The sequence below is a fragment of the Erpetoichthys calabaricus genome, chromosome 8 (assembly GCF_900747795.2).
Source record: "Erpetoichthys calabaricus chromosome 8, fErpCal1.3, whole genome shotgun sequence".
Taxonomy (NCBI): Eukaryota; Metazoa; Chordata; class Cladistia; order Polypteriformes; family Polypteridae; genus Erpetoichthys; species Erpetoichthys calabaricus.
Window position 1 is genome coordinate 106,793,132 of NC_041401.2, and position 25,256 is coordinate 106,818,387.

General features: G+C 36.7%; 1 protein-coding gene across 1 annotated transcript in view; it reads right to left on the reverse strand.

The window, feature by feature from the left end:
• LOC114656579 (solute carrier family 22 member 6-A-like) overlaps positions 1-25,256 on the reverse strand; it is a 59,263-nt gene that overhangs the window by 16,819 nt on the left and 17,188 nt on the right. The window contains exons 3-5 of the mRNA XM_051930252.1: positions 16,787-16,941; positions 4,139-4,307; positions 327-450 (exon numbers count right to left, since the gene is read on the reverse strand). Coding sequence (XP_051786212.1) covers positions 327-450; positions 4,139-4,307; positions 16,787-16,941 — 448 coding nt within the window. The remainder of the gene's footprint in view (positions 1-326; positions 451-4,138; positions 4,308-16,786; positions 16,942-25,256) is intronic.

The following is a 25,256-nucleotide window of genomic DNA, read 5'->3' on the forward strand; positions in this document are numbered from 1 at the left end:
AAATATTAAATGTATTAGTAAAATGTAATTTTATCTGTTGCAGAAATACAAATAACATAACACAGCATTCTTAAACCCACTTAATCAAAAGTCAGGGTTTTGGGGGGGGGCAACATGCAGTGCTGCCGCTCTTCAAGCACTAAAGTTAATTAAAAAAAAAACCTATTAGGTGTAAATAACAAAAGCACATTGTTTAATCTATGACACATTAAAATCCTTAACTATGTAAAAATAACAACCAAATTGTGAGCAATTTGCTAATCAAAGCCAGAAATGAGTATGCGAAGAATCAAAGGAATCGCTGAGAAGCATCAGGTACAGTTCACCTCCACAGTGATTTTCTTCCCCTCTTCTGGAAGTCGGTTAACTCTGGCCACTCGCTGGATCTCTCTCACAGCTTTATCATAGTGATTGTTCAGGACAAGCCAGCGAGCAGACTCAGGAATCCACCTAGGGAGGAATATAGATACAATTCATCTCATGAAATAAAATTAAATGTTGCATTTGATTGCATGAATGATTGATTCTGCTAAGAAGCAAACCTACCTGTTTAACTCAAGTTTGGCATGACTCTGCTCAATTTGAATGCATTCCTAATATTATGCTAAGCTGTATACAGTATGTAAGAGATTTAGTTTAATATTAATGTTTACAACAAAACAAATGCTAGAGACCAGAAAATGGCATGACTGTAACATTTTTGTTACAAAAAATTTGCTACGGTAACTCCTTTGCTGTTGTTTCACATGCTAATGCAGACTGAACGTAACTAAACACTTTCAGTTGATCAGGCATTAGCCTGTTGCAGATCCTTTCTGGTGTGTGAGCATTCTCTCTGATAGACTGCGTCACTGTCTAGGGTTGGTTGCTGCCTTGCGCCCAATGCTCGCAGAAAATAAATGGATGAATGTATAAATCGAGAACAAAACAAGTAAATAATTGGAGTGCATGCAGACCTAACCAAAACTAAAAAAAGTATTGCCAGTTTGGCATACTGGTTAAGGCTTTACTCCTCAAATCCTGAGGTTGAGGGGTCCAAATCTCACTACTGACCCTCTGTGACCAAACAAAGGAAATGTAACCAATTGAATCTAAAATGTTGTAAGTCGCCTTGTATGAAGACGTCAGCCACATACAGTAAGTAAATAGCCATTAGCTGAATAAAAGCTATCCTTGAATTTTTGCTGAGGTTTTTGAGGTTGGCTCATTTCATTGTATGATCAGAAGGCTATTAGAGAATGCATAAAAGCATAATATAAAAAGAATATCATTACCTCTACCACTATAAAATTTCATTATTCTATTCCTAATATAAAAATGATGCATTTGTACTCCATAATCAGGTTATTATTCCTGAGAGCATAATTCTCTAGAAAATAATGCACCCACAAACTTTTTAAAAATATGTTTAATTAAAAGTTAGCAAACAAAATGGAAGTAAATAAATACATACATACACTCACTGGCCACTTTATTAGGTACACCTTGCTAGTACTGGGATGAACTCCCTTTTGCCTTTAGGACTGTCATAATTCATCATGGCATAGATTCAACGAGATGCTGGAAACATTCCTCAGGGATTTTGGTCCATATTTAAATGATATAATAATGCAGTTGCTGCAGATTGGTCGACTGCACATCCATGATGTGAATCTCCCATTCCACCGTATCCCAAAGGTGCTCTATTGGATTGAGATCTGGTGACTGTGGAGGCCATTGAGTACAGTGAACTCATTGTCATGTTCAAGAAACCAGTTTGAGATGATTTGAGCTTTGTGACATGACGCATTATCCTGCTGGAAGTAGCCATTAAAGGATGAGTACACTGTGGTCATAAAGGGATGGACATGGTCAACAACAATACTCAGGTAGGGTGTGGCATTTAAACAATGCTCAGTTGGTACTATGGGGCCCAAAGTGTGTCAAGAAAATACATCCAAAACACAAACACACATTACATCACCAAACACAGCCTAAACTGTTGATACAAGGCAGGATAAATCCATGCTTTTATGTTGATGGCACCAAATTCTGACCCTACCATCTGAATGTCAAAGCAGAAATTGAGACTTATCAGATCAGGTAACATTTTTCCAGTCTTCTATTGTGCAGTTTTGGTGAGCCCATGCAGATTGTAGCCTTGGTTGCCTGTTCTTAGTTGAAAGGAGTAGCACCTGCTTCAAGGTTCGACATGCTGAACATTTAGAGATCTCTTCTGCATACCTCAGTTGTAATGAGTGGTTATTTGTGCTACTGTTGTCTTTCTATCAGCTTAAACCAGTCTGGACATTCTCCTCTGATCTCTGACAAAAACAAAGCATTTTTTGCCAAGAGAACTGCCACTTACTGGATATTTTCCCTTTTTCAGACCATTCTCTGTAAACCTTAGAGATGGTTGTGTGTGAAAATCAATGTAGATCACATAGTTTCTGAAATACTCAAACCAGCCCGTCTGGCACCAACAACCATGCCACTTTCAAAGTCACTCAAATCACCTTTCTTCCCCTTTCTGATGCTCAGTTTTAACTTCAGCAGGTTGTCTTAACAATGTCTACATTCTGAAATGTATTGGGTTTCTTGCATGTGATTGGATAATTAGATATTTACGTTAATAAGCAGTTGAACAGTTGTACCTAATAAAGTGACCAGTGACTGTACATACATAGACACACGCTAACAGAATGCTTTCTTATCTGCTATTATATTATAAAATCTTTGTATATGAAAGAAATATTAATTGAATAAATGAGAAAAAAAAAAAAAATTTTCAGTAATTTTGTTTCTACCTAATAATTCCTGTGAAATATATTAATTGTCCCAAGCACAAGTAAAGAACTGAAAAAAAGACACCCCCCCTCCATTTATGATTAATGTCATGTGCCATGATGTGCAAAATGTCCAGGAACAGCTACAGATGATGCAGATTTTCTTCACAAGGAAATAATGCTAAGAAAATATCAAATTAACTAATTAATTATTCTAATGCAAGTAACAAAACAGCAGGATTGACTCAAAGCTGCTTTCAAAACAGAAGGATTACATCTGGATCAAAGAAACAAAAACAGATCTAGAAACTATGTTTGGTGGCTTATCACCTTTTGTTTATAGATGAAATGGACTGTTACTGGCAAGTGAATTTTGGTTCTCAGTCATGCTACTCAAAACCGTGGTGCTATTTTCATCCATTTTATGTCACAATTCTCAAAATGGGTATTCAAAATTATTCAACTTTTAATGGCTACATCCTACTAACGTTTTCATGTCTAATGCCTGAGTGTAGTTGTCTGTGGTATTAACACGGTCTCTTTTTGTTTTCTTTCTGTCTTCCTGAAAAATCTTCCTTGTTTAATGTGACTTTTTTGGAACTTTAAGTTACAAAGGCATATAGGAAATATATCAAGAGCATTGAAAAGTGGTGGTGTAGTGGTTTGCACTTCAAACACTAGGGTTGTGGGTTCAAATCCCACTACTGATGCAATGTGTGTAAAGTTGTTACTTTATTAAATGCACAGTACATTTTAATTCTTTTACAATGTTTTCTCTGTTTATCACTTCCAATGAAGACCTGAAGACTTGAAGATGTTTCTTTTTGCAATAAATTTAGATTTCTTTTAGTATATGAAATTAACTTTCAGTAATTAATCATTTACATATATGAACCAAAATGCTTGAAAATATTTACGTTCTTGTTCTTGTAAGATTTCTTTAAGATAATAATTTTGGAAACTGGTAGAAATACGCAAAATTGCCACACTCAATGACATTTAATGGAATCACTGCAGAAAGCCAGGAGGGAACATGGATGACCTGGTCAAGGGCAAATGAAATCTGTGCAGACTGCAACTTTATTTTTCATTCTTTCCTGTTACCAGCTGGCATATGCTTAATTCATTAATTCTTGTCTATTTATTATACATAAACCAATCAAGAACAAACATGATATTTAAGTAGTAGTAGTAATAGTAGTGTGTATAGCTGTACACAAATATATATGGTATTTTCTTTTTAGCATTCTGCTTTTCCTGTATTGCTGCATGTTATTCTGTGTTTTATATATTAAAGTGCACTTTCTAAGAATAAATTGAATTGATTTGAATTTGCCATAACAAAATGTAAACAAAACTAATAAATTACATACCAGCTGCATACAAAAAAGAAGAAGAAAGGCACAGAAATTGACAGCTGCAGTTTCCTCCATGTTCGGATGTTATATGCAATCCCTGCCAGTAGCAGCTGTCCAACAGTGAAGCCAAAAGAGCCAAGAGTGCCAATGCATGCACGTGATTTGGTAGGAATCCATTCCATCACTGGTAATAAAAAGGAAGGTCAAATAAATATCTACCATAATATCTAATATATACTGTAGATCAAAAAAAGGTTTATTTTAGACAAAACTGTACTTTCAGCTAGCAGTGCATTGCAAAGGACCTGCAAATAATAAACCATTTCATAAAAATGTAAAACCTATATTATAATCTCTTTTAAGAATTACAACAAATAACAAGAAAAAAACATTTTTTTACAATGATAAATTTGGTAACACTTTAGTACAGGGACTGAAAAAATGCACATTTACTCTTATGTAATAAGACATTAGAAAATACTTCTTTTTATGTTAATAACACAAAGCATTAGTAAAGTGGTTATTCATCTGTACAATTTGGAATTGTAAAATAACTTCACTTTAGTATTGTGAGAAGTGGCTAAACCGAGACATACTGCATTTCCCTTGATATTGTAGTTTTTCAGTATGAGATATGTGAATCCTTCATATTCATAAGTCATTTTCAAATGCTCCTAACATGTCATATTGCATAGATGAATAACCACTTTACTGATGATTTATAAGTGTAATTAAGACCAGAAAAATCCTTTGTTAAGGTCTTATTACATAAGAGTAAATGAGTGACAGCTGCATTTTTGCAGTGCCTAAACTAAAGTGTTACCATATATTTATATGCTTTTTTTTTCAGACTGCATACAAAATGAATTAGGAATGGCGCTATATACCTTAACATTTGTAAAGAATCCCCTGTAATGCCACCAGAGGTCATTATAACTTGAGATAAAATTACATCTTTAAGTATCAAAAATAATGGTTGTATTTAACCAACTAATACAAGCAGAGGATAAAACGAAGTAGAACACAAAGTACTGAAGTATTATCAGACAGAAAACAAAATTCCCATTGAGCCTAACTGGACCAGCCATTCCCCTGACTATCAGATACAGTGGAACCTCGGTTTGCGAGCATAATTCGTTCCGGAAATGTGCTCGTAGTCCAAAGCACTCGTATATCAAAGTGAATTTCCCCATAAGAAATAATGGAAACTCAGATGATTTGTTCCACAACCCAAAACTATTCATATAAAAATGATTAATACAAAATATAAAGTAAAAATACATAAAACAAATTAACCTGCACTTTACCTTTGAAAAGAATCATGGCTGGTGTGAGTGAGTTTCTAAACTCTTGTGGGATTGCACCCAACGGGACGACACGCGGAAGAGCGTCCCAAAGCAATCGCAGTCTCCCAGCTCTGTAGCAGTTCACTGTAAAAGCGAATCCGAAAAGATCGCGGACATGTTATAAGCGCCTGCCATCGATGGGTGATACAAGGAACAAGGAACATTATAAATGTGCAGGGCCCTGCCTGACTGCTGTGTCTGTGTATAAATAACCACGCTGTTGCTGTTTCAAGCTGAATAAAGTTGGTGTTGCTAAAGTACTGAGACTCAGCTTCGTGTTTTAGGGTGCAAGACGGGGATTCACACGTCACAGCACACACACGAACACACACACACACACAAGCAAGCGAGCACACACACATACACACGCGCGTGCACACACAGTCACAATGCTAATGCTGCAGTAAACAGTATACGCTCGTACGGATGTTGACTATATGAGTGAGGCACGCCGACTCAGACGGAGTGTAGGAGATGATTGCCCACAATCCCACAGCGAGAGAGAGAGAAGAACCATCAGCTCAATTGTGATCACATGACGCTCAGCAGACAAAGCGTATACATACTTCTCGTACTGCAAGACCTCGCTCGTTTATCAAGTCAAAATTTATTAAAAATTTTTGCTCGTCTTGCAAAACACTCGTAAACCAAGTTACTCGCAAACCGAGGTTCCACTGTATTACAATCCCTCACCTTTTTCCACCCGATGACACCATCAATAGGGTCTTTGTCAATTCTCATCTATTGTCTCTTTCTTATCTGCTTCTCTTGCTAGTGACCCTTCACCACACTCATCTCAAATACTTAAATTGCATAGGACATTGTTTAAACCCTATATATACGGAACTTACAGAGAAATTCTGGTAGCAACTTTGACTTGGTAGTAGAATCACAAGGTAGCCACCAATGTGACCTTTGCCGTCTCTGAGCTACTTGCTCGTACCTACCTCTGCCATGTGGGGTATGCCTACAGCCACTTTTTTCCCCAAGTTTGCTGTGACCTCACTTGATGATGCCTATGATGACATCCTCTGCACCAAAAATCATGACTTGTATGGGTACTGTGTAAATGCCAGTGCCACTGTAAGGTTGCTGTCTGTCTCTCTCTGGCACTCTCTCATTGGCCATTATTAAGGTGTAATCTTGTCCCATGTCCCAGTCTGCCAGCTGATCTAGAGTATAGAGTATATTTATACTATACTTTTAAAGACTGTATATGCATGATTAGTTCATACCAGTCATATATAGAAGATTCAATAGGATCATCATCATCAGTTTAAATCCTAATTATTAGCTAGTAAATGTGTGTGACATGCGGGCCTCACTGGGTACACCTGTATGATATAAGCATCTGTCTACTATACTTCTTTAATGTTAAGAAAAAGCAATTTAGAAATGAGTGCTTAGAAAAACAAACAAATGTCTATAATTTAACACAGCAATTAATATGAAAGATACACATTTTATTTAAGACTAGCAAAATACCCGCGCTTCGCAGCGGAGAAGTAGTGTGTTAAAGAGGTTATGTAAACATATATATACATATACATATATACATATATATACATATCTACATATACACATATCTACATATACATATATATACATATATATATATATATACATATACACATCCACATATATATACATATATATATATATATATATATATATATACACATATGAACATATATATATACACATACATATACACACATACATAAACACACACATATACATATATACATATATACATACATACATAGTGCGTTGTAACACGGGCTGTGATTGTTACATGGGAGGGAGACGACAAATCACAGCTTCCCGCTTTGTAATCGGGCCTGTGATTGGTGCTTTGACTGATGCCTAGATCCCACAGTATGTCCCCTTAGGAGAGGCGTTAGGCAAGTGTAATTGAATAGCGGTGCTGCAAGTCTAGCTGTACACCTGTTTTTAAGGCTTATTGACTGAAAGGGGCTTTCATGAAAAACTTAGGGCTTTGCTACAGGATACACCCTCCACAAGTTAAGGAAGTAAAAATAAAGGTATATATTTCTGTTTTATTTAAACCTTTTAAGTTTGTATGCGGGCGGCATGGTGGCGCAGTGAAAGGTGCCAGTTAGGAGACCCGGGTTCGCTTCCCTGCGTGGAGTTTGAATGTTCTCCCCGTGTCTGTCTGGGTTTCCTCCGGGTACTGCGGTTTCCTCCCACAGTCCAAAGACATGCAGGTTAGGTGCATTGGCGATTGTAAATTGTCCCTGGTGTGTGGGTGTGTGCGCCCTGCGGTGGGCTGGCACCTTGCCCGGGGTTTTTTTCCTGCCTTGTGCCCTGTGTTGGCAGGGATTGGCTCCTGTATTTAGGATATAGCGGGTTGGATAATGGATGGATGGACATTTGTATGCATAGCCCTATTTGCCCGTTTTCGTCTTTTTTCTTTCTTCAGTAATATTTCAGCAAACCCGGAGCTTGTCAGTTCAAATCCTGGTACTGACACCACTGTGTGACCCTGAGGAAGTCACTTCACCTGCCTGTGCTACAAGAAACAAAAGTAATGTAACAAATTGTACCTCAGATGTTGCAAGTTGTTTGAATAAAGGCATAAGTAAAATAGATAAATATGTATTACTAGCAAAATACCCGCGCTTCGCAGCGGAGAAGTAGTGTGTTAAAGAGGTTATGTAAACATATATATACATAAACATATATACTTATATACATATCTACATATACACATATCTACATATATAGATATATATATATACATATAGACATCCACATATATATACATATATCAACATATAAATACACATACATATACACACATACATACATACACACATATATATATATATAAACATATATATATATATACACATACAGACACATATATATATATACATATAGCAAAATACCCACGCTTTGCAGCGGAGAAGTAGTGTGTTAAAGAGGTTATGTAACCATATATATACATAAACATATATACATATATATACATATCTACATATACACATATCTACATATACATATATATATATATATATATATATATATATATACATATACATATACAAATATACATATCTACATATATATATATATATATATATATATATATATATATATATATATAAATATAGACATACATATATACATACATACATTCACATATATATATATATATATATATATCAAAATACCCGCGCTTCGCAGCGGCGAAGTACTGCTTTAAAATTTTAAATAATAAACTGAGGGAAATTATACCAATAATTATTTGTTAAGGATCTCTTTGTATACCATGTTGTCAGTTCGCCCCTCCGGTTGTAATATGACCAAGTTGTGCGCTGAGCTTACTCTTGAGCATGCAACGTATACTTGGCCACGTGAAAAGCAAATCAAGAACAGCAAGACCGCGCCAGCTGCGGAGCTCAGCTCGGAGCGAAATGAAGTGAATAAAATGAGGTGAATGGGAGGGGAGATGATCACGTGACTCCAACACCCGCCTTAACTCTCCATCCCTCCACAAACACACAAACACAGTCTCTCGGATCCCAACTCTCCTTTATATATATAGATAAATAGCATAATACCTGCGCTTCGCAGCGGAGAAATAGTGTGTTAAAGAGGTTATGAAAAAGAAAAGGAAACATTTTAAAAATAACGTAACATGATTGTCAATGTAATTGTGTTGTCATTGTTATGAGTGTTGCTGTCTTTTATATATATAATATACACACACACACACACATAAACATATATATACATATACATATATATATACATATCTACATATACACATATCTACATATACATACGTATATACACATATACATAAACATATATATACATATACAAATTTACATATCTACATATATATATATATAGACATACATATATACATACATACATTCACATATATATATATATATATAAACTGTATATATATATATATATATATATACATATATATATATATACATATATATATATATATATATATATATATATATATATATATACTGTATATATATATATCTACTTAGTGGCTCCTGTATTTAGGATATAGCAGGTTGGATAATGGATGGATGGACATTTGTATGCATAGCCCCATTTGCCCGTTTTCGTTTTTTTTCTTTCTTCAGTAATATTTCAGCAAACCCGGAGCTTGTCAGTTCAAATCGTGGTACTGACACCACTGTGTGACCCTGAGGAAGTCACTTCACCTGCCTGTGCTGCAAAAAACAAAAGTAATGTAACAAATTGTACCTCAGATGTTGTAAGTTGGTGGAATAAAGGCATAAGTAAAATAGATAAATATGTATTATACACATAGGAACTATTCATTTATATTCAGTTAAGTCATCTTTAGCAAACTTTTATAAATGAGGGTTTCTGATTTTTAGATAGTGCAAACTGTTTCTTCTTCATTGACGTTTTCTCTTGGAGAGCTTTTTTTCATTTCATTGAAAATGAAAGCAGCAGCTGCCAAAATATGTAGCTTTCTTATTAATTTTTCAACATTGTGTAAAATAAATGTATAAAGTAACATAAAAGGTTTAAATACTGGTTATTCTTTTACACTAAAATATTACTACAGAGATACAAAAAAAGTAAAATGGATATGTTCTTTTTCTTTAAGGAGATTAAATATTACTGAAGAAAGAAAAAAAAAATTAAACAGCCAAATGGGGCTATGCATACGAACTTAAAAGGTTTAAATAAAACAGAAATATATATTTTATTTTTACTTGCTTAACTTGTGGAGGGTGTATCCTGTAGCAAAGCCCTAAATTTTTTCGTGAAAGCCCGTTTCAGTCAATAAGTCTTAAAAAAACGTGTAAAGATATTGACAATAAGCTAAGTCATCTGCAGCAAAGATTTATAAATGAGGGTTTCTCCTTTTTAGACAATAAGCTACGCAAACCCAGGAAGACATGGAATCGTTTAAATCAAGTATCATTACATCTTCCTTTCTTAAAGAGAAGTAAGGCAGTACTTATAAGCTTACATATTTATATATAAACATACATATATATATATATATATATATATATATATATATATATATCTGAAGCCGTGCAAGCACACTCTTGAGAATGCAACGTATAGTTGTACAGAAGAAAAGCAATCTTGCCTCAAATGAATGGCAACCTTTTGTAGGTCTATGAAGTTAATTTAAACTTTAGGTTTACACGGTGCTTTCTTTCCGAAGTACCTGCACTCATGAATATGTCTGTATGTGTCAGTCAGTCAAATCCACGCGCTTCGCACCGGCGAAGTACTGCTTTTAAATTTTTATTAAGAAGAAAATAAAACGTTTTTAAATTGAGGGAAAATATACTAATAACAGTTTGTTAAGGATCAGTTTTTTTGTGAAGCTGCCTTTACTCGAGTGATCACTTCGACCTGACTTGGTGGCCAAGTATAAGCGTTACCTGGAAGTAACCACCCATACAATCAGATTGTGAATCAGACTACGAATGCCGTGAATGTAATTGAACACTCACTGCACTTGCTTACGGTAATCGAACCTCGGACGTCAGCGCTAGAGGGGCTTAGCAGTGGTGAAGTATTGCTTTTAAATTTTAATTAAGAACAAAAGAAAACCTCAGAGGTTCGATTCCCGAAAGGGAGAGAAGTGAGTGTCCGGTTACCTAGCAGGTAACGCTTATGGTCGGACAGCAAGTGACGTAACATCAGCCACGGTGCCTTCAGTTGTGAGAAGCAGATCATAGAATGATTGAAAATAGTTTTGCATTTACCTTTTTAGTAAAAGGCGAGCTTTTAAGCCTGAGAAATCACCCCGTAAATGCACACGTTTAATTGCACATGTGTTAATATGTATGGTTACACAGTATTAAAAGACAGTGAAGAACGTGATTTACCTTTGTTCCCGCATTTGATAAAAGGCGAGCTTTTAAGCCTGAAAAATCACCCCGTAAATGCACATGTTTAATTGCACGTGTTAATATGTATGCTTACACAGTATTAAAAGACACTCAAAAATTAACGTCATTTACCATCAGCCACGGTGCCTTCAGTTGTGAGAAGCAGATCATAGAATGATTGAAAATAGTTTTGCATTTACCTTTTTAGTAAAAGGCGAGCTTTTAAGCCTGAGAAATCACCCTGTAAATGCACACGTTTAATTGCACGTGTTAATATGTATGGTTACACAGTATTAAAAGACAGTGAACAACGTCAGTTACCTTTGTTCCCGCGTTTGATAAAAGGCGAGCTTTTAAGCCTGAGAAATCACCCCGTAAATGCACACGTTTAATTGCACATGTGTTAATATGTATGCTTACACAGTATTAAAAGACAGTCAAAAATTAACGTCATTTACCTTCGTTCCCGCGTTTGACTCGTGCTGTAAATCTCTTCCTTGTTTTTAGGTCACGTGATTACGTAGGAGGTGTGATGACGTGATACGTGACTCCGCCTCCTCCATTACAGTATATGGACAAAAAATATGTTCCAGTTATGACCATTATGCGTAGAATTTCGAAATGAAACCTGCCTAACTTTTGTAAGTAAGCTGTAAGGAATGAGCCTGCCAAATTTCAGCCTTCCACCTACACGGGAAGTTCGAGAATTAGTGATGAGTGAGTCAGTCAGTCAGTCAGTCAATCAGTCAGTCAGTGAGTCAGTGAGGGCTTTGCCTTTTATTAATATGTATAGATACACATAGGAACTATTAATTTATTTTCAGTTAAGTCATCTGCAGCAAACCTTTATAAATGAGGGTTTCTCCTTTTTAGATAGTGCAAACTGTTTCTTCTTCATTGAGGTTTTCTCTTGGAGAGCTTTTTTCATTTCATTGAAAATTAAAGCAGCAGCTGCCAAAATATGTAGCTTTCTTATTAATTTTTCAACATTGTGTAAAATAACTTTATAAAGTAACATAAAAGGTTTAAATACTGGTTATCCTTTTACACTAAAATATTACTAAAGAGATACAAAAAAAGTAAAATGCATATGTTGTTTTTCTTTAAGGAGATTAAATATTACTGAAGAAAGAAAAAAAAAACTAAAACAGCCAAATGGGGCTATGCATACGAACTTAAAAGGTTTAAATAAAACAGAAATACAGTCATCCCTCACCTATCGCGGGGGTTATGTTCCAGAGCCCCCCACGATAAGCGAAAATCCGCGAAGTACCGACCTATATTTATTTTATTATTTATATATATTTTAAGGCTTTATAAACCTTTCCCACACTCTTATAAACACTTCCTATGCTCTTAAACACTTTCTACACTCTTAACACCGCAGAACAACACTATACGCAGTGATCAGACGTTGATGTGTCCGCCACTCGCTTTGTGAAGAGGGGGGCAGGTGAACGCACATTAAGCAGAGGTGGACTTTGTGCTGCTTCTGCCAAAATGCCTGCTTGTCGCTTTGCGCGTTCTGAAGGAGGAGGAGGAGTGTGTGTGTGCGGGTGTGTGAGGGCTGAACGCATGTTAACTCAAACCCCCCTCTCCGAGGCGCGGTACGCTCCTGCCACTTCGCGTTGTGGGGGGGTTTAGCGGGCTTGCTGAATGCACGCTAAGGAGAAGTGGACTTTGTGCTGCTTGTCGCTCTGCGTGTCAATAAGCCTGTACAGCAGCTGTTTTCCTGTCTCACTGCCTTGTCTTGCATGAACTTAAAATGTTTTATAATAGAGAGATGTTACTCATATCCTTAGTACGACATCCACATATCATATGTGTTAACAAAGTGTGTTTTATAAGTTTACATGTGTTTAAAGCGTGTGGGATGGGTATTTTAAGGCTTAAACTATAAAAATGTTTATTTATATGGTCTTTCTATATCGCGGATTTTCACCTATCACTGATGGGTCTAAAACTAACTTCCGCGATAGGCGGGTGATCACTTGTATTTAAAAAACCCGCGATACAGTGAAAGCCCGTTTCAGTCAATAAGTCTTAAAAACAGGTGTAAAGATATTGACAATAAGCTACGCAAACCCACCAAGACATGGAATCGTTTAAATCAAGTATCATTACACCTTCCTTTCTTAAACAGAAGTAAGGCAGTATTTATAAGCTTAGTAATGTTATACATTTCAAATGCTACTTCGATAAACTTTATCACTTCAAACAACTGAACTATCCAGAACATTTCAGGCATACATCCAGCATTCAAACTATGTATAAAAAGCACAACTGTTAAAGGAATTCAGCATTTCTTAATTGAAAATGTTCCTTTAATCGTCAACATGTCTCAATGAGTCGTTGTGGTGGTTTTACTTGACGTTTTGATCTTCTGGTTAATTGTGTTTGCAGTTGAGATGTTCTTTCCTGATTTATACTTGTTTTCTCGTTAATATTTGTTTCGCTGGTGTTACTGTTCTGATTAGGGGTTATTGGTCCTTTAATGTCTCGATGGTTTCTTCTTAGAACAGCTCCTATTACGCAATTCCGTCACATACTGGTCTATTGTTTCGCCGCTTTTCTGGAAACGTAAAAAACTTGTGACGCTCAAACGTCACATTGCGCTTTGGGTTACAATACGCTTCGAATTTTTCAACTATTTTGTTCAATTTCATATTGTCTCCATCTTCTTCAAACTGAAAATTGTTATACAACTCTAGTGCCTCTTCGCCAATACATGTAGAAGCATAGACGCTTTCATTTTTTCACTTTTCCTATCTGCTTCAATCGCAGCAAGATACAACTCGAATCTCTGTTTAAATCTTTTCCAATTTTCAGCTACATTTCCCTTTAACTGGAGATTTGGTGGGGGCTGTAATCCTTCCATATTTTTTTTTCTCTTTTGCTAGAACGTCTTAGCGCTTTCTGACCACGTTTTCGGGTTACTCACAGACACGAGACTCGTTCAAAAGCTGAACCTCTTCGTCACATTCCTCTTCCAATCCGCCACTTCTGACACCATGTAGTGATCTTGTTAGGTTCGTAGTTTAATCAATACACAGGATTGAAAGATATAATAACTTTTTAATAGACAGACTTTAGAGACATTTACTGTACATATTATTACTCGTTCTTTAGTTCACGCCCATTCTCCTACTTGCATCGGCATTCACAGGCATTACTAATCATTCTGTAAGTATTCCTTAATAGACCTTACTAATCAACTATCATTACAAAATCCAACATGGTTTGTGCCCTTCAGAATGAAAACAGTTTGCATTTACTTTTTTAATAAAAGGCGAGCTTTTAAGCCTGAGAAATCACCCCGTAAATGCACACGTTTAATTGCACACGTGTTAATATGTATGCTTACACAGTATTAAACCCACCAAGACATGGAATTGTTTAAATCAAGGTGCTGTGCTACCTTCTTCCAGATCGGCCCCAAGGCGTTTCACGTGATTACGTAGGAGGCGTGATGACGCGATACGCGACTCCGCCCCCGTCCATTACAGTATATGGACAAAAAATAGGTTCCAGTTATGACCGTTACGCTTTGAATTTCAAAATGAAACTTGCCTAACTTTTGTAAGTAAGCTGTAAGGAATGAGCCTGCCAAATTTCAGCCTTCCACCTACACAGGAAGTTGGAGAATTAGTGATGAGTCAGTCAGTCAGTCAGTCAGTCAGTCAGTCAGTGAGGGCTTTGCCTTTTATTAGTATAGATTGCCATTATTAACTCTTCACAGAGGTTTGTGATCTGGGTGCAAGTACAATCAAGATCAGAATTTTTCAATAAGAAACATCCTTTACCATGAAAAAAATATGTCGTGCCTTTCCCCCTCATTGATTGGTCAAGAGTCCTGTCTCCAATTCAAAAGCACAGAATTATGAGAGTGCGCCTTTCCTGTTTACTGTGAAAGCTACCTTTCCTTGAAGTAACTGTTAATAATATTCCAGCAAACAATATACGCTGTTTACACGTTGTGAGCATACAACTGGATAATGGACATGTGGATTATGTGACATGAGTAATGTGAGAATTATTTTTTCCCATGGATGTTTTTCAGACTGCATGCCATTGTGCAGCATAGGTCACCTTTAGGATTTATTATATCATAAGTATGTTTCTCTCTTTCTACATTAAAACATGAGAATTGTTTTCAGATATACCATAGACTATAAACTACATAGGATAAGTAACATATACGCTATGTAAAAAATATAATTTTTGAGTGTAGTATTCCTTTAAGCAACTAAGAATTATAGAATACATTTTTAAGCAAAAAAAGGTCACAGAAGAAGGCTTTCAGTTAACGACAAACCAAGATACAACTTTCTTAAAAGATCATAAATGTAGATACTCTTCTATTATTAAAATGTCACTAACAATGTGCAGTCTCACAACTACAGAATCATGGATTCAAATCCCAGGCTTGGCACTGTCTGCTTACATGGCTGTCACTTTGTTGTTGTAGGTTCTCTCACAAAAACATGCATATTAGGCTGGTTTCCAACTCAAAATTACCATTGTCGTGTGGGCAATGGAATCGTAACCTGTAATGACTTGGTCAAGATAGGCACTCTTATAAAACAAAAATAACTTGGAATATGTGAATTTGTAAAATCAAGGGATAAGGGTGTAAAACTTTTGTTCTTCATTTGAAATTCTCATGCTTTAGGCTAATTTTCCAAGTTTCATGAACACATTTAATTTCTATTCAAACTTGTTCTGTCAGTAACAATTTCAAAGAAATAATTTAAAAAGTATTGCAAACATATAACATACAGTACATCACACATAAAAACAATAAAGTGTACAATATGCAGAACAAAAGTATCACATTTGATTGTTCACACATTACTGAATGACAGATGGACAATCAAAATACTTTAGGGGTTCTCCCAGGGGTAAAAACTGTTTTTGACCTGCTGCTATAAATATTGATGTAATAATACTGTATGCCAGACTGTGAGTGCCATATGTGTCAAAGATGGTTGTTATCCACTGTTATGGCAAGGGCTTTATTAAGGCAGCACATTTTTGATGCCTTGAAGTTATGAGAAATTCTATCATTTCTGAAGCAAACATCACAATTCTCTAGGCTGCCTTACTATCCTTTGTGGTTGTGTTGCCGTATCACACAGCGATGCCTTCAGTTATGGTACTTCACACAGCTGAAATATGATCCTTTTAATGAATTCAAAAGAAACACTATAAAAAATATAAACAAAGCAAAAGTTATGTATTATAAAAATAATGGGAAACATGTTTTCACAACATTACCCAAAAAAGTAATTGGTCAAATATACATAAGGTCACATGTATTTGAAATGTATTTATATATTTTTGGAAATTCTGGCATGAATTTTTAAAACCTTTCTCAGAGAAATATCTTGATAGACACTAAGAATATATAAAAGCTTTAAAATCAAACTTACTAAGGGATACTGAATTGAGGGAAATTCCAGCTACAGCCATGCCACACAGGAACCGTAAACAGCAAAATGCAAAGTATGATGGAGAGAAAGCTGTGGAGGTTCCAGAAACAGCAAGCAAAAAGTATGACCAAGTCAGTACTGTCCTGCGGCCAAATCTGCAGGATGACATCATTATAGATATTTTATAATGTAATGAATAATTCAGTCAAAGATACAATATACTAATATTACTTATTTGGCTGATGCTTTTATCCAAGGTGACTTACAACATTTAATTATACTTCTTTTGTTTTTCCAGTTAAGTTACCGGCAGGTAAAGAGACCTGCTCATGGTCCCACGACATCAGTAGCAGGATCTGAACCCACCACCTCAGGGTTTGAAGTCCAAAGCCTTAGCTACTACACCACACTGCCTGCTTGGCATAACAACATTAATACAAGCATTATGCATCAAAAAATTCCATCTAACTGAATAGTTTTCTGCTTTTCTCTACCTGATTTGGAGTGATATATACTTTATATATTAGCATAGTCTAATTTAACATTTCACATACAGTATATTAGGATAACAGAAAATGCTTAGCAGTGAACTGTCATGTTTATGTTAGAACAGTATGCATAAATTCTTGTTCAATTCAAAACAATATTGTACAGTTTGTCACAAAGAGAATGACATTTTTTTCATTTTTAGGTAGTGTAAGACAGTGATTTTAAAACTGGGGGCAATGACCTCCTGGGGGCCTGCCACACTGCACCTGGGGGACTGTGACACTCTTGGCAAGGTTAACATTCTGAAAAACAATCTGTTCCAATTCTGATGATTTTCTTTAATTTCCTCATGTAGTTATTAAATATACATAATCGATAATGTTCTTCAATTTTTGCTTGGATGTAGTCCGATATCATTGTAGTTGGAGTCTAGTATTGCCATTCTCAGCTGGACAGATGGGGAGTGAGCCTTAAAAAGGACCAGTCTTTTACAAAGCGGCTGAACTGAGTCTCTATTGTCATGCTAGACTGCATCTTAGTTACATTGCTCCTTCTCCCAGTGTTCTTGCAGCAAGTCTCCACTCCTATCCTGTTTACCTTGTTCTCCTATTCCATTCCCACCACCAATGCCAATTCGTGCTTTTGAAATTCAAAGTTACAGCTCCGTCACTCTTCTAAATCTTTGAACCGATCCACGCCAGGAAGAAGACTGCCTGGGAATAACTTAACAAGAGTAACAGATTTTTGCAAAACAGTGAGGTGTAAACAGGTGAGTCTGGAAAACATCTCACTCTCTCTCTCTCTCTGTCACAGGACTGCTGCACCAATGCTACAATACTTTAGTTTTGGTAAACTTGATTGCTACATCATCATTTTCAAAACAATTTTAGAATTTGGCAGATTAGTGCAGAGTACACGAGGAAGAAAGTCAAATGTTAACAGCTGTTAATAATAAAACTCAAGTATCTGACATTTCATTTTAGTGATATTAATACCATATTAATCAACAGCAGAAAGCTTTTAACGTTGCCAATGTTTTTCAACATTCATCCTTTGTTAAAAAATAAACACAGAAGCAAGCTGAACCTAGAAGCCGTACTGGGTAGCCATGAAACAGGATCATCATTTACATTGACACAGAACCATTTGTGAGTTGTTTTTCTATTTTGTTGATCATTAGCTGTATGCTGACTTGTTAGTGAATGTTCTCCTGCTTTTGATCTGAATTTAAATATAATTGTATCATTTTTATAAACGTAAAGTATTGAAAGGCCTTTCTCGTTACATATCAAATACAATTACTTCTTTTACATTAAAATAATTAATTATAAAAACATTTGGTATATATTTGCAAAGTTAAAAAAATAGACATTATCAGTATGCTTTAGTTGGGTCTAGTGAGAATTCAGTACTTAACAATTTAAGATAAAAAACAAGAAAATGTTATTTCTTCAAAACATTTCAACTTCTGGAGGTGTTATGTCAGGAAAAGAGGCTTGAGTACACCGACCTCAATCTATCCAATGATATTTGATCGTATATTCAACAATAGTCTACAATTGTAAAGCATTTCTTGATTGGATGTGCTACTGTCCAAGATCATGCTGTGGGACTGCTGTTAGCAGAAACCAAGATCCTGGATAATGCTTGGCTTTGCAATATTGGGTTTATATTATTGGGGGGCCCTGACCAGGTGGTACAACATTTTAAAATGTTTGGGAACCCCTGGTATAAGACATCACCTGGCTATTGACTTATGACATTGGAGTTAGGATTCTTCCAGGTAAGCAATGCAAGCAAAATAGATGATTTCTGGTAGGAGGGCAGTTGTGTGTTCTCTCCTCAGTGATTTTACAATAAGGCGCCCTGTGGAGGACTGATGTATATCATAATATAAAGGATTGGATTTCCTTGCTTATTTGAGAGCTGCTGAAAAATTTTGTGTGTACCATAGAGGGAACATTGAACAGTAGGCTAACAGCAATTGCTTTATTTTAAAAACAGAAAATATTTTCGTTTCTATCCTTTTAAATTTTGTTTCAGTTTGTTGTCAAGTATACAATTTTAACATGCTTTTTCAGTCACTGTAATTATAATTCTTGTTAGTTTTAAAAACCCTGAGAAAGGTGCTTTAGGAGGATATTACTTTTAATAATATTAATTCTATAGTTAAAGTGAAGAGAATATTAACACCCTGGTCATTTCTCTCCATCATATTTCAGAAAAAAAAATTAAAGTGATCTTTAAGTTTTCTTGTAACAGTTCAGCATAAAGTAATCTAGTTTAGTGGGGAATGCAAAGGAATACATTGTTAAGAGTATATTCTTATTAAGATTAATTAAATCCAGAGATCTTATGAAATTAACCTAACAGGTTTAAAACAAATGAAAATAATTGATATAGTTTCTGTTTGTGTCCTTCTCTTATGATTATATCTAACTGCTTCTGATGATGATGAACTTCAGTGATGTATCTCAGATCCTCAGATCTCTGTCTTTTGACATCATACATCTTTCACCAGGTGACCCAGCTGAAGCTGATCAGACCCTTGCATGTGTCCAGAAGGCTAACTAATTACTTGCCCCAAGTGCTCTCCTCTCGTGAGCCACAGCTACCTTTAGGTTCTGTCCACCACTTTGATGGTGTTTTGGATGGCTCTCCTCTTCCAGTCTCTCTCAGTGCCCATTTAACTGATGGTTTTACTCAACAATCGAAATGCAAAACCCCTGCGGCATTGGAAATTCCATCTTGCTGACAGCCTGTGATCAGCCCCTCATACCTGGTAAGCTTCCTTTCAAAGATCTCTTCCAGGCATTTTTTAGTTGTTCATGATCCACCAACAGCTGCCAGTCCTTTGCAGAGGTCAGGATGTTTGTCGGAGTTCTTCCTGCCAACTTATCTCCAGGGGCCTCATGCATAACGGCGTGCGTAGAATTCGCACTATAACATGACATAAGCACAAAAGCCGAAATGTGCCTACACACAGAAAAATCCAGGTGCAGGAATCTGTGCGTACGCAAACTTCCACGTTCTTCCGCTACATAAATCCCGATCAGCGTGAAAAGTAACGCTCGTGCATGCGCCTGCTGTCCCGCCCCAGCTCCTCCCAGGATTACGCCTCTTTGAATATGCAAAGCAATATAAATAGCCCTTAAGCTCAGTGTTCTGTGAAAAGATAATTGGGAAAAGCAAGAGGGAAAATGGAAGAATTTCAGCGAATACCAAGTGGAGGCAAGAAAAAACGTACTATTTGTTGGTTTAAACAGTGATATAAACAACAAAAGGAAGCTAATCAACTGACATAGTGTGTCGGAGAAACTCTAAAGCTCAAGTTCACAAAGTCGCACAGTGCCCGAAATAAAAAAGAAGTTGTCATATATCAAAGTCACCGTGAAAAGGCGAGACGTAGCCCACCATCTGAGTGTCATATGAAAGCTTATTAGGGTACAAAGAAAAAAAAAGGCACACAGTGGGGAAAAAGCACGGAATGTCAACTTCAATCTCGAAATTTCCACTTTAATTACGTAGTTTATTTTGTCATTACAGTAGAACATCAGAAAAGCCAAGCAAAATGACACCTTTTATTGACTAACTAAAAAGATTACAATATGCAAGCTTTCGAGGCAACTCAGGCCCCTTCTTCAGGCAAGATGTAATACAGAAACTGGAGTTTCCTATGTTTATATACACACTCTAGGACAAGAAACAACATTGGTAAATATTTAAATGAGAAATTTTGAATGTAAAAAATTAATAGATTCATTCAGGCTAGGGTTAATTTAACAAGAGAGAAAAGAACAATGTATTGTCAAGATCTCTGGATAAGATAACTGTCCAACAAAGTCTTTTGAAGTTTGTAATGAGTTTTTTCAAAACAATGTGGGTCTGTAGACAGGTTGTCTGTCATTCTGAGAGATGTAAACAATCCTCATATCTGGCCATAAAACTCTTGTCTTTATTCAATCCATGTTGTAAAGTATTAAATTTTAGCATGAGTTTAACTTTCCATTCTTTTCTCTCTTGCTGTGTTTTGAAGTTGCCCATAAGCACTGTGACTTTAACACTAGAATTACCAGAGCCTACGAAAAAACTCGTAAATCCGTCCCACCTTAAATCGCGTCTTAAAGCCGTTTGCACATCTCCGCCAGAGTCTTTTGTCATCTAAATGTGCTGATAAACAAAAGCTACTAGCAGCCAGCTATTCCATCCCCCCACCGACTTAGAATGAACTCCTAGCTCATGCCTTGCCTTGATTTGATTATTTGGGATTGAAGTGGAGTTTTACAGTGGAAATAATTCGAGCGTTATTTGGAATACACGCATTTCATGTGTGTTCCGTTTCTACAGTATAGTAGTAGTCTGTGCAAACACATTTTTAAAACAGAAACGTTTTTCATATTCTAATAGTAAATGACAAAATGTAGGCATAAACTATATAACATATGAAGCCTGAAGTCCATATATCAAAGAAACACTTTCACAAAAGGTACAAATAAGAGAACACGTGCGTTTTTCTTCAAAAGTATAACTGCACAAAAAAAAAAGCCGCGTTAGCATGCCACATTGACACTCTTACTACAACTGCTGCGGTGGTGTAATGGTATCAGCTCCTGACTGGGAATCAGAGGGTGGCGAGTTTGATCCCGCACGGCTCCACTTCGAGAAATGAACTCCTCTTATTCTTACATTTTTAGAATAACAACATAAATTTCATTTCAGTCTGTAACAGCCGGTGTAACTTATGATACTGGTAAAGGTTAGCTTTTTTTTTTTTTTTTTTTAATTCACTTTTCATTCTCGCAGTCGATGCATACTAACGCCCCCCCACCCAAAAGGGTTCTGACACATAAACGCTGGCGAAGCTGCCTTCCTTCGTATCTCACCGTCACTTGATTTTCTTTTTATTCAGTGTTATTGAGTGTTCCTGCCAGTCCCCACATGTTGCTGTATGCTGTTTCTTTTGTACTCCAGGACATGCAGAGGAGAGAATGATTTCACATTATTTATGCTGTTTTCACATAAAGACTGCAGTATACTCGTGACTGCATTCTCGTACCAATGCACTTTTTCCATCACCTTTTCCTGTAAGAAGCAATGTACTCACTTCTCTCTATGCTGTGGTTTCTATTACACACCTGAAAGAGACAATATATGTGAAAACTTCATCGCACGAATGCAATATTATTTGAAAACGAACAGCGTCAGATCAGGTGTGAAAATTTTATGTGAGATACGAAGAAGGCAGCTTCGCCAGCGTTTATGTGTCAGAACCCTTTTGGGGGGGGGGGGGCGTTAGTATGCATCGACTGCGAGAATGAAAAGTGAATTAAACAAAAAAAAAAAAAAAGCTAACCTTTACCAGTATCTCACATAAAATTTTCATACCTGATCTGACGCTGTTCGTTTTCAAATAATATTGCATTAGTGCGATGAAGTTTTCACATATATTGTCTCTTTCAGGTGTGTAATAGAAACCACAGCATAGAGAGAAGTGAGTACATTGCTTCTTACAGGAAAAGGTGATGGAAAAAGTGCATTGGTACGAGAATGCAGTCATGAGTATACTGCAGTCTTTATGTGAAAACAGCATAAATAATGTGAAATCATTCTCTCCTCTGCATGTCCTGGAGTACAAAAGAAACAGCATACAGCAACATGTGGGGACTGGCAGGAACACTCAATAACACTGAATAAAAAGAAAATCAAGTGACGGTGAGATACGAAGGAAGGCAGCTTCGCCAGCGTTTATGTGTCAGAACCCTTTTGTAGGGGGGGGGGGGGGGGCGTTAGTATGCATCGACTGCGAGAATGAAAAGTGAATTAAAAAAAAAAAAAAAAAAAGCTAACCTTTACCAGTATCATAAGTTACACCGGCTGTTACAGACTGAAATGAAATTTATGTTGTTATTCTAAAAATGTAAGAATAAGAGGAGTTCATTTCTCGAAGTGGAGCCATGCGGGATCAAACTCGCCACCCTCTGATCCCCAGTCAGGAGCTGATACCATTACGCCACCGCGGCAGTTATAGTAAGAGTGTCAATGTGGCATGCTGACGCGGCTTTTTTTTTTGTGCAGTTATACTTTTGAAGAAAAACGCACGTGTTCTCTTATTTGTACCTTTTGTGAAAGTGTTTCTTTGATATATGGACTTCAGGCTTCATACGTTATATAGTTTATGCCTACATTTTGTCATTTACTATTAGAATATGAAAAACGTTTCTGTTTTAAAAATGTGTTTGCATAGACTACTACTATACTGTAGAAACGGAACACACATGAAATGCGTGTATTCCAAATAACGCACGAATTATTTCCACTGTAAAACTTCACTTCAATCCCAAATAATCAAATCAAGGCAAGGCATGAGCTAGGAGTTCATTCTAAGTCGGTGGGGGGATGGAATAGCTGGCTGCTAGTAGCTTTTGTTTATCAGCACATTTAGATGACAAAAGACTCTGGCAGAGATGTGCAAACGGCTTTAAGACGCGATTTAAGGTGGGACGGATTTGCGAGTTTTTTCGTAGGCTCTGGTAATTCTAGTGTTAAAATCCTTCTCACAGTGTCCATGGCTGTTGAAGTGGGCCGCCACAGGAACATCTGTGTGGCCATGTTTAATGTGGAACCTGTGTAAATTCATTCTCTGGCGGAGTGTTTGTCCAGTTTCTCCCACATAGAGTGCAGTTTCAGGACATTTCATGCAGAAAATTAGGTAGACTACATTAGATGATCTGCAGGAAAATGATCCCTTGATGTGATGTTCAAGTCGGCAGTGTGGTATAACTATACGGTCTGTATCATAGATGTGGGCACATGTTTTGCATCTTTTCTGTAGGCATGGAGATGTGCCATTTTCTGTTGGTTCACTTAGGGAGCCTCGGACAATTAATTGTTGAAGGTTTGGTGGTTGTCTGTATGCCAGGACGGGAGGTTCAGGAAATACATTTTTCAGTGTTTGGTCATTGTTTAGTATTGGCTGAAGTTCTTTTATAATTTTTCGAAGTGTTTCAAGATGTGGGTTGTAGGTGACAACAAGGGGGATGCGATCCTTGTTGTCTTTGTTTTTATATTCCAGAAGGTTGTCTCTGGGTATGGCAGTAGCTCTTCTTATTTGATTGTCTGTTTTTTTCGGGGTGTAACCTTGTCTGATGAAATCTTGTCTGAGCTCCTGCAGTTGTTGATCCCGGTCTGTTGGGTCTGAGCAAATACGATTGTACCGTATTGCTTGGCTGAAAATAATGGAGCGCCTTATATGCTTGGGGTGGAAGCTATCACTTTTCAGGTAGGTCCGTCTGTCTGTCGGTTTGTGAAAAATAGAAATTACAAGGGTGTTGTCTTTCAGTTGAACGGTGGTGTCAAGGAAGCTGACTTCTGTTTTTGAGTAATTCAGCTTCAGCTTTATGTTGGGGTGAAAACAATTATATTCATTATGAAAATGGAGGTGGTCCTTTTCACTGGCAGTCCAGATTATGAAGATGTCATCTATGTAACGGAGATACAACATTGGTTTTACGATGCACATTGACATGAAATCTTCCTCCAATTTTGCCATAAAAAGATTTGCATAGTGAGGTGCAAACCGACATCCCATTGCAGTCCCCATTTGTTGCAAGTAGCAATCCTGTCCAAAAGAGAATAGATTATGTGTCAGAGTGAATTTTATCATTTCAATTACTGACTTTGTGGGTAAATCATGTTGTTTGAGGTACATTTCACATGCCAATATGCCATCATCATGGGGGATGTTAGTGTAAAGTGCCTCAACATCCATTGTGGCCAGTAAGGTTCCCTCAGGTAAGGGGCCTAAAGCAGACAGTTTTTTTAAGAAGTCAGTGGTGTCCTGGATGTAGCTGGTTGTATTACGGGTGAGGGGTTTAAGGATGTGCTCCACCCAACCTGAAACATTTTCTGTAAGGGAGCCAATTCCTGAGATTATAGGCCTTCCTGGGTTCCCTTCTTTGTGGATTTTAGGAAGCATGTAGAA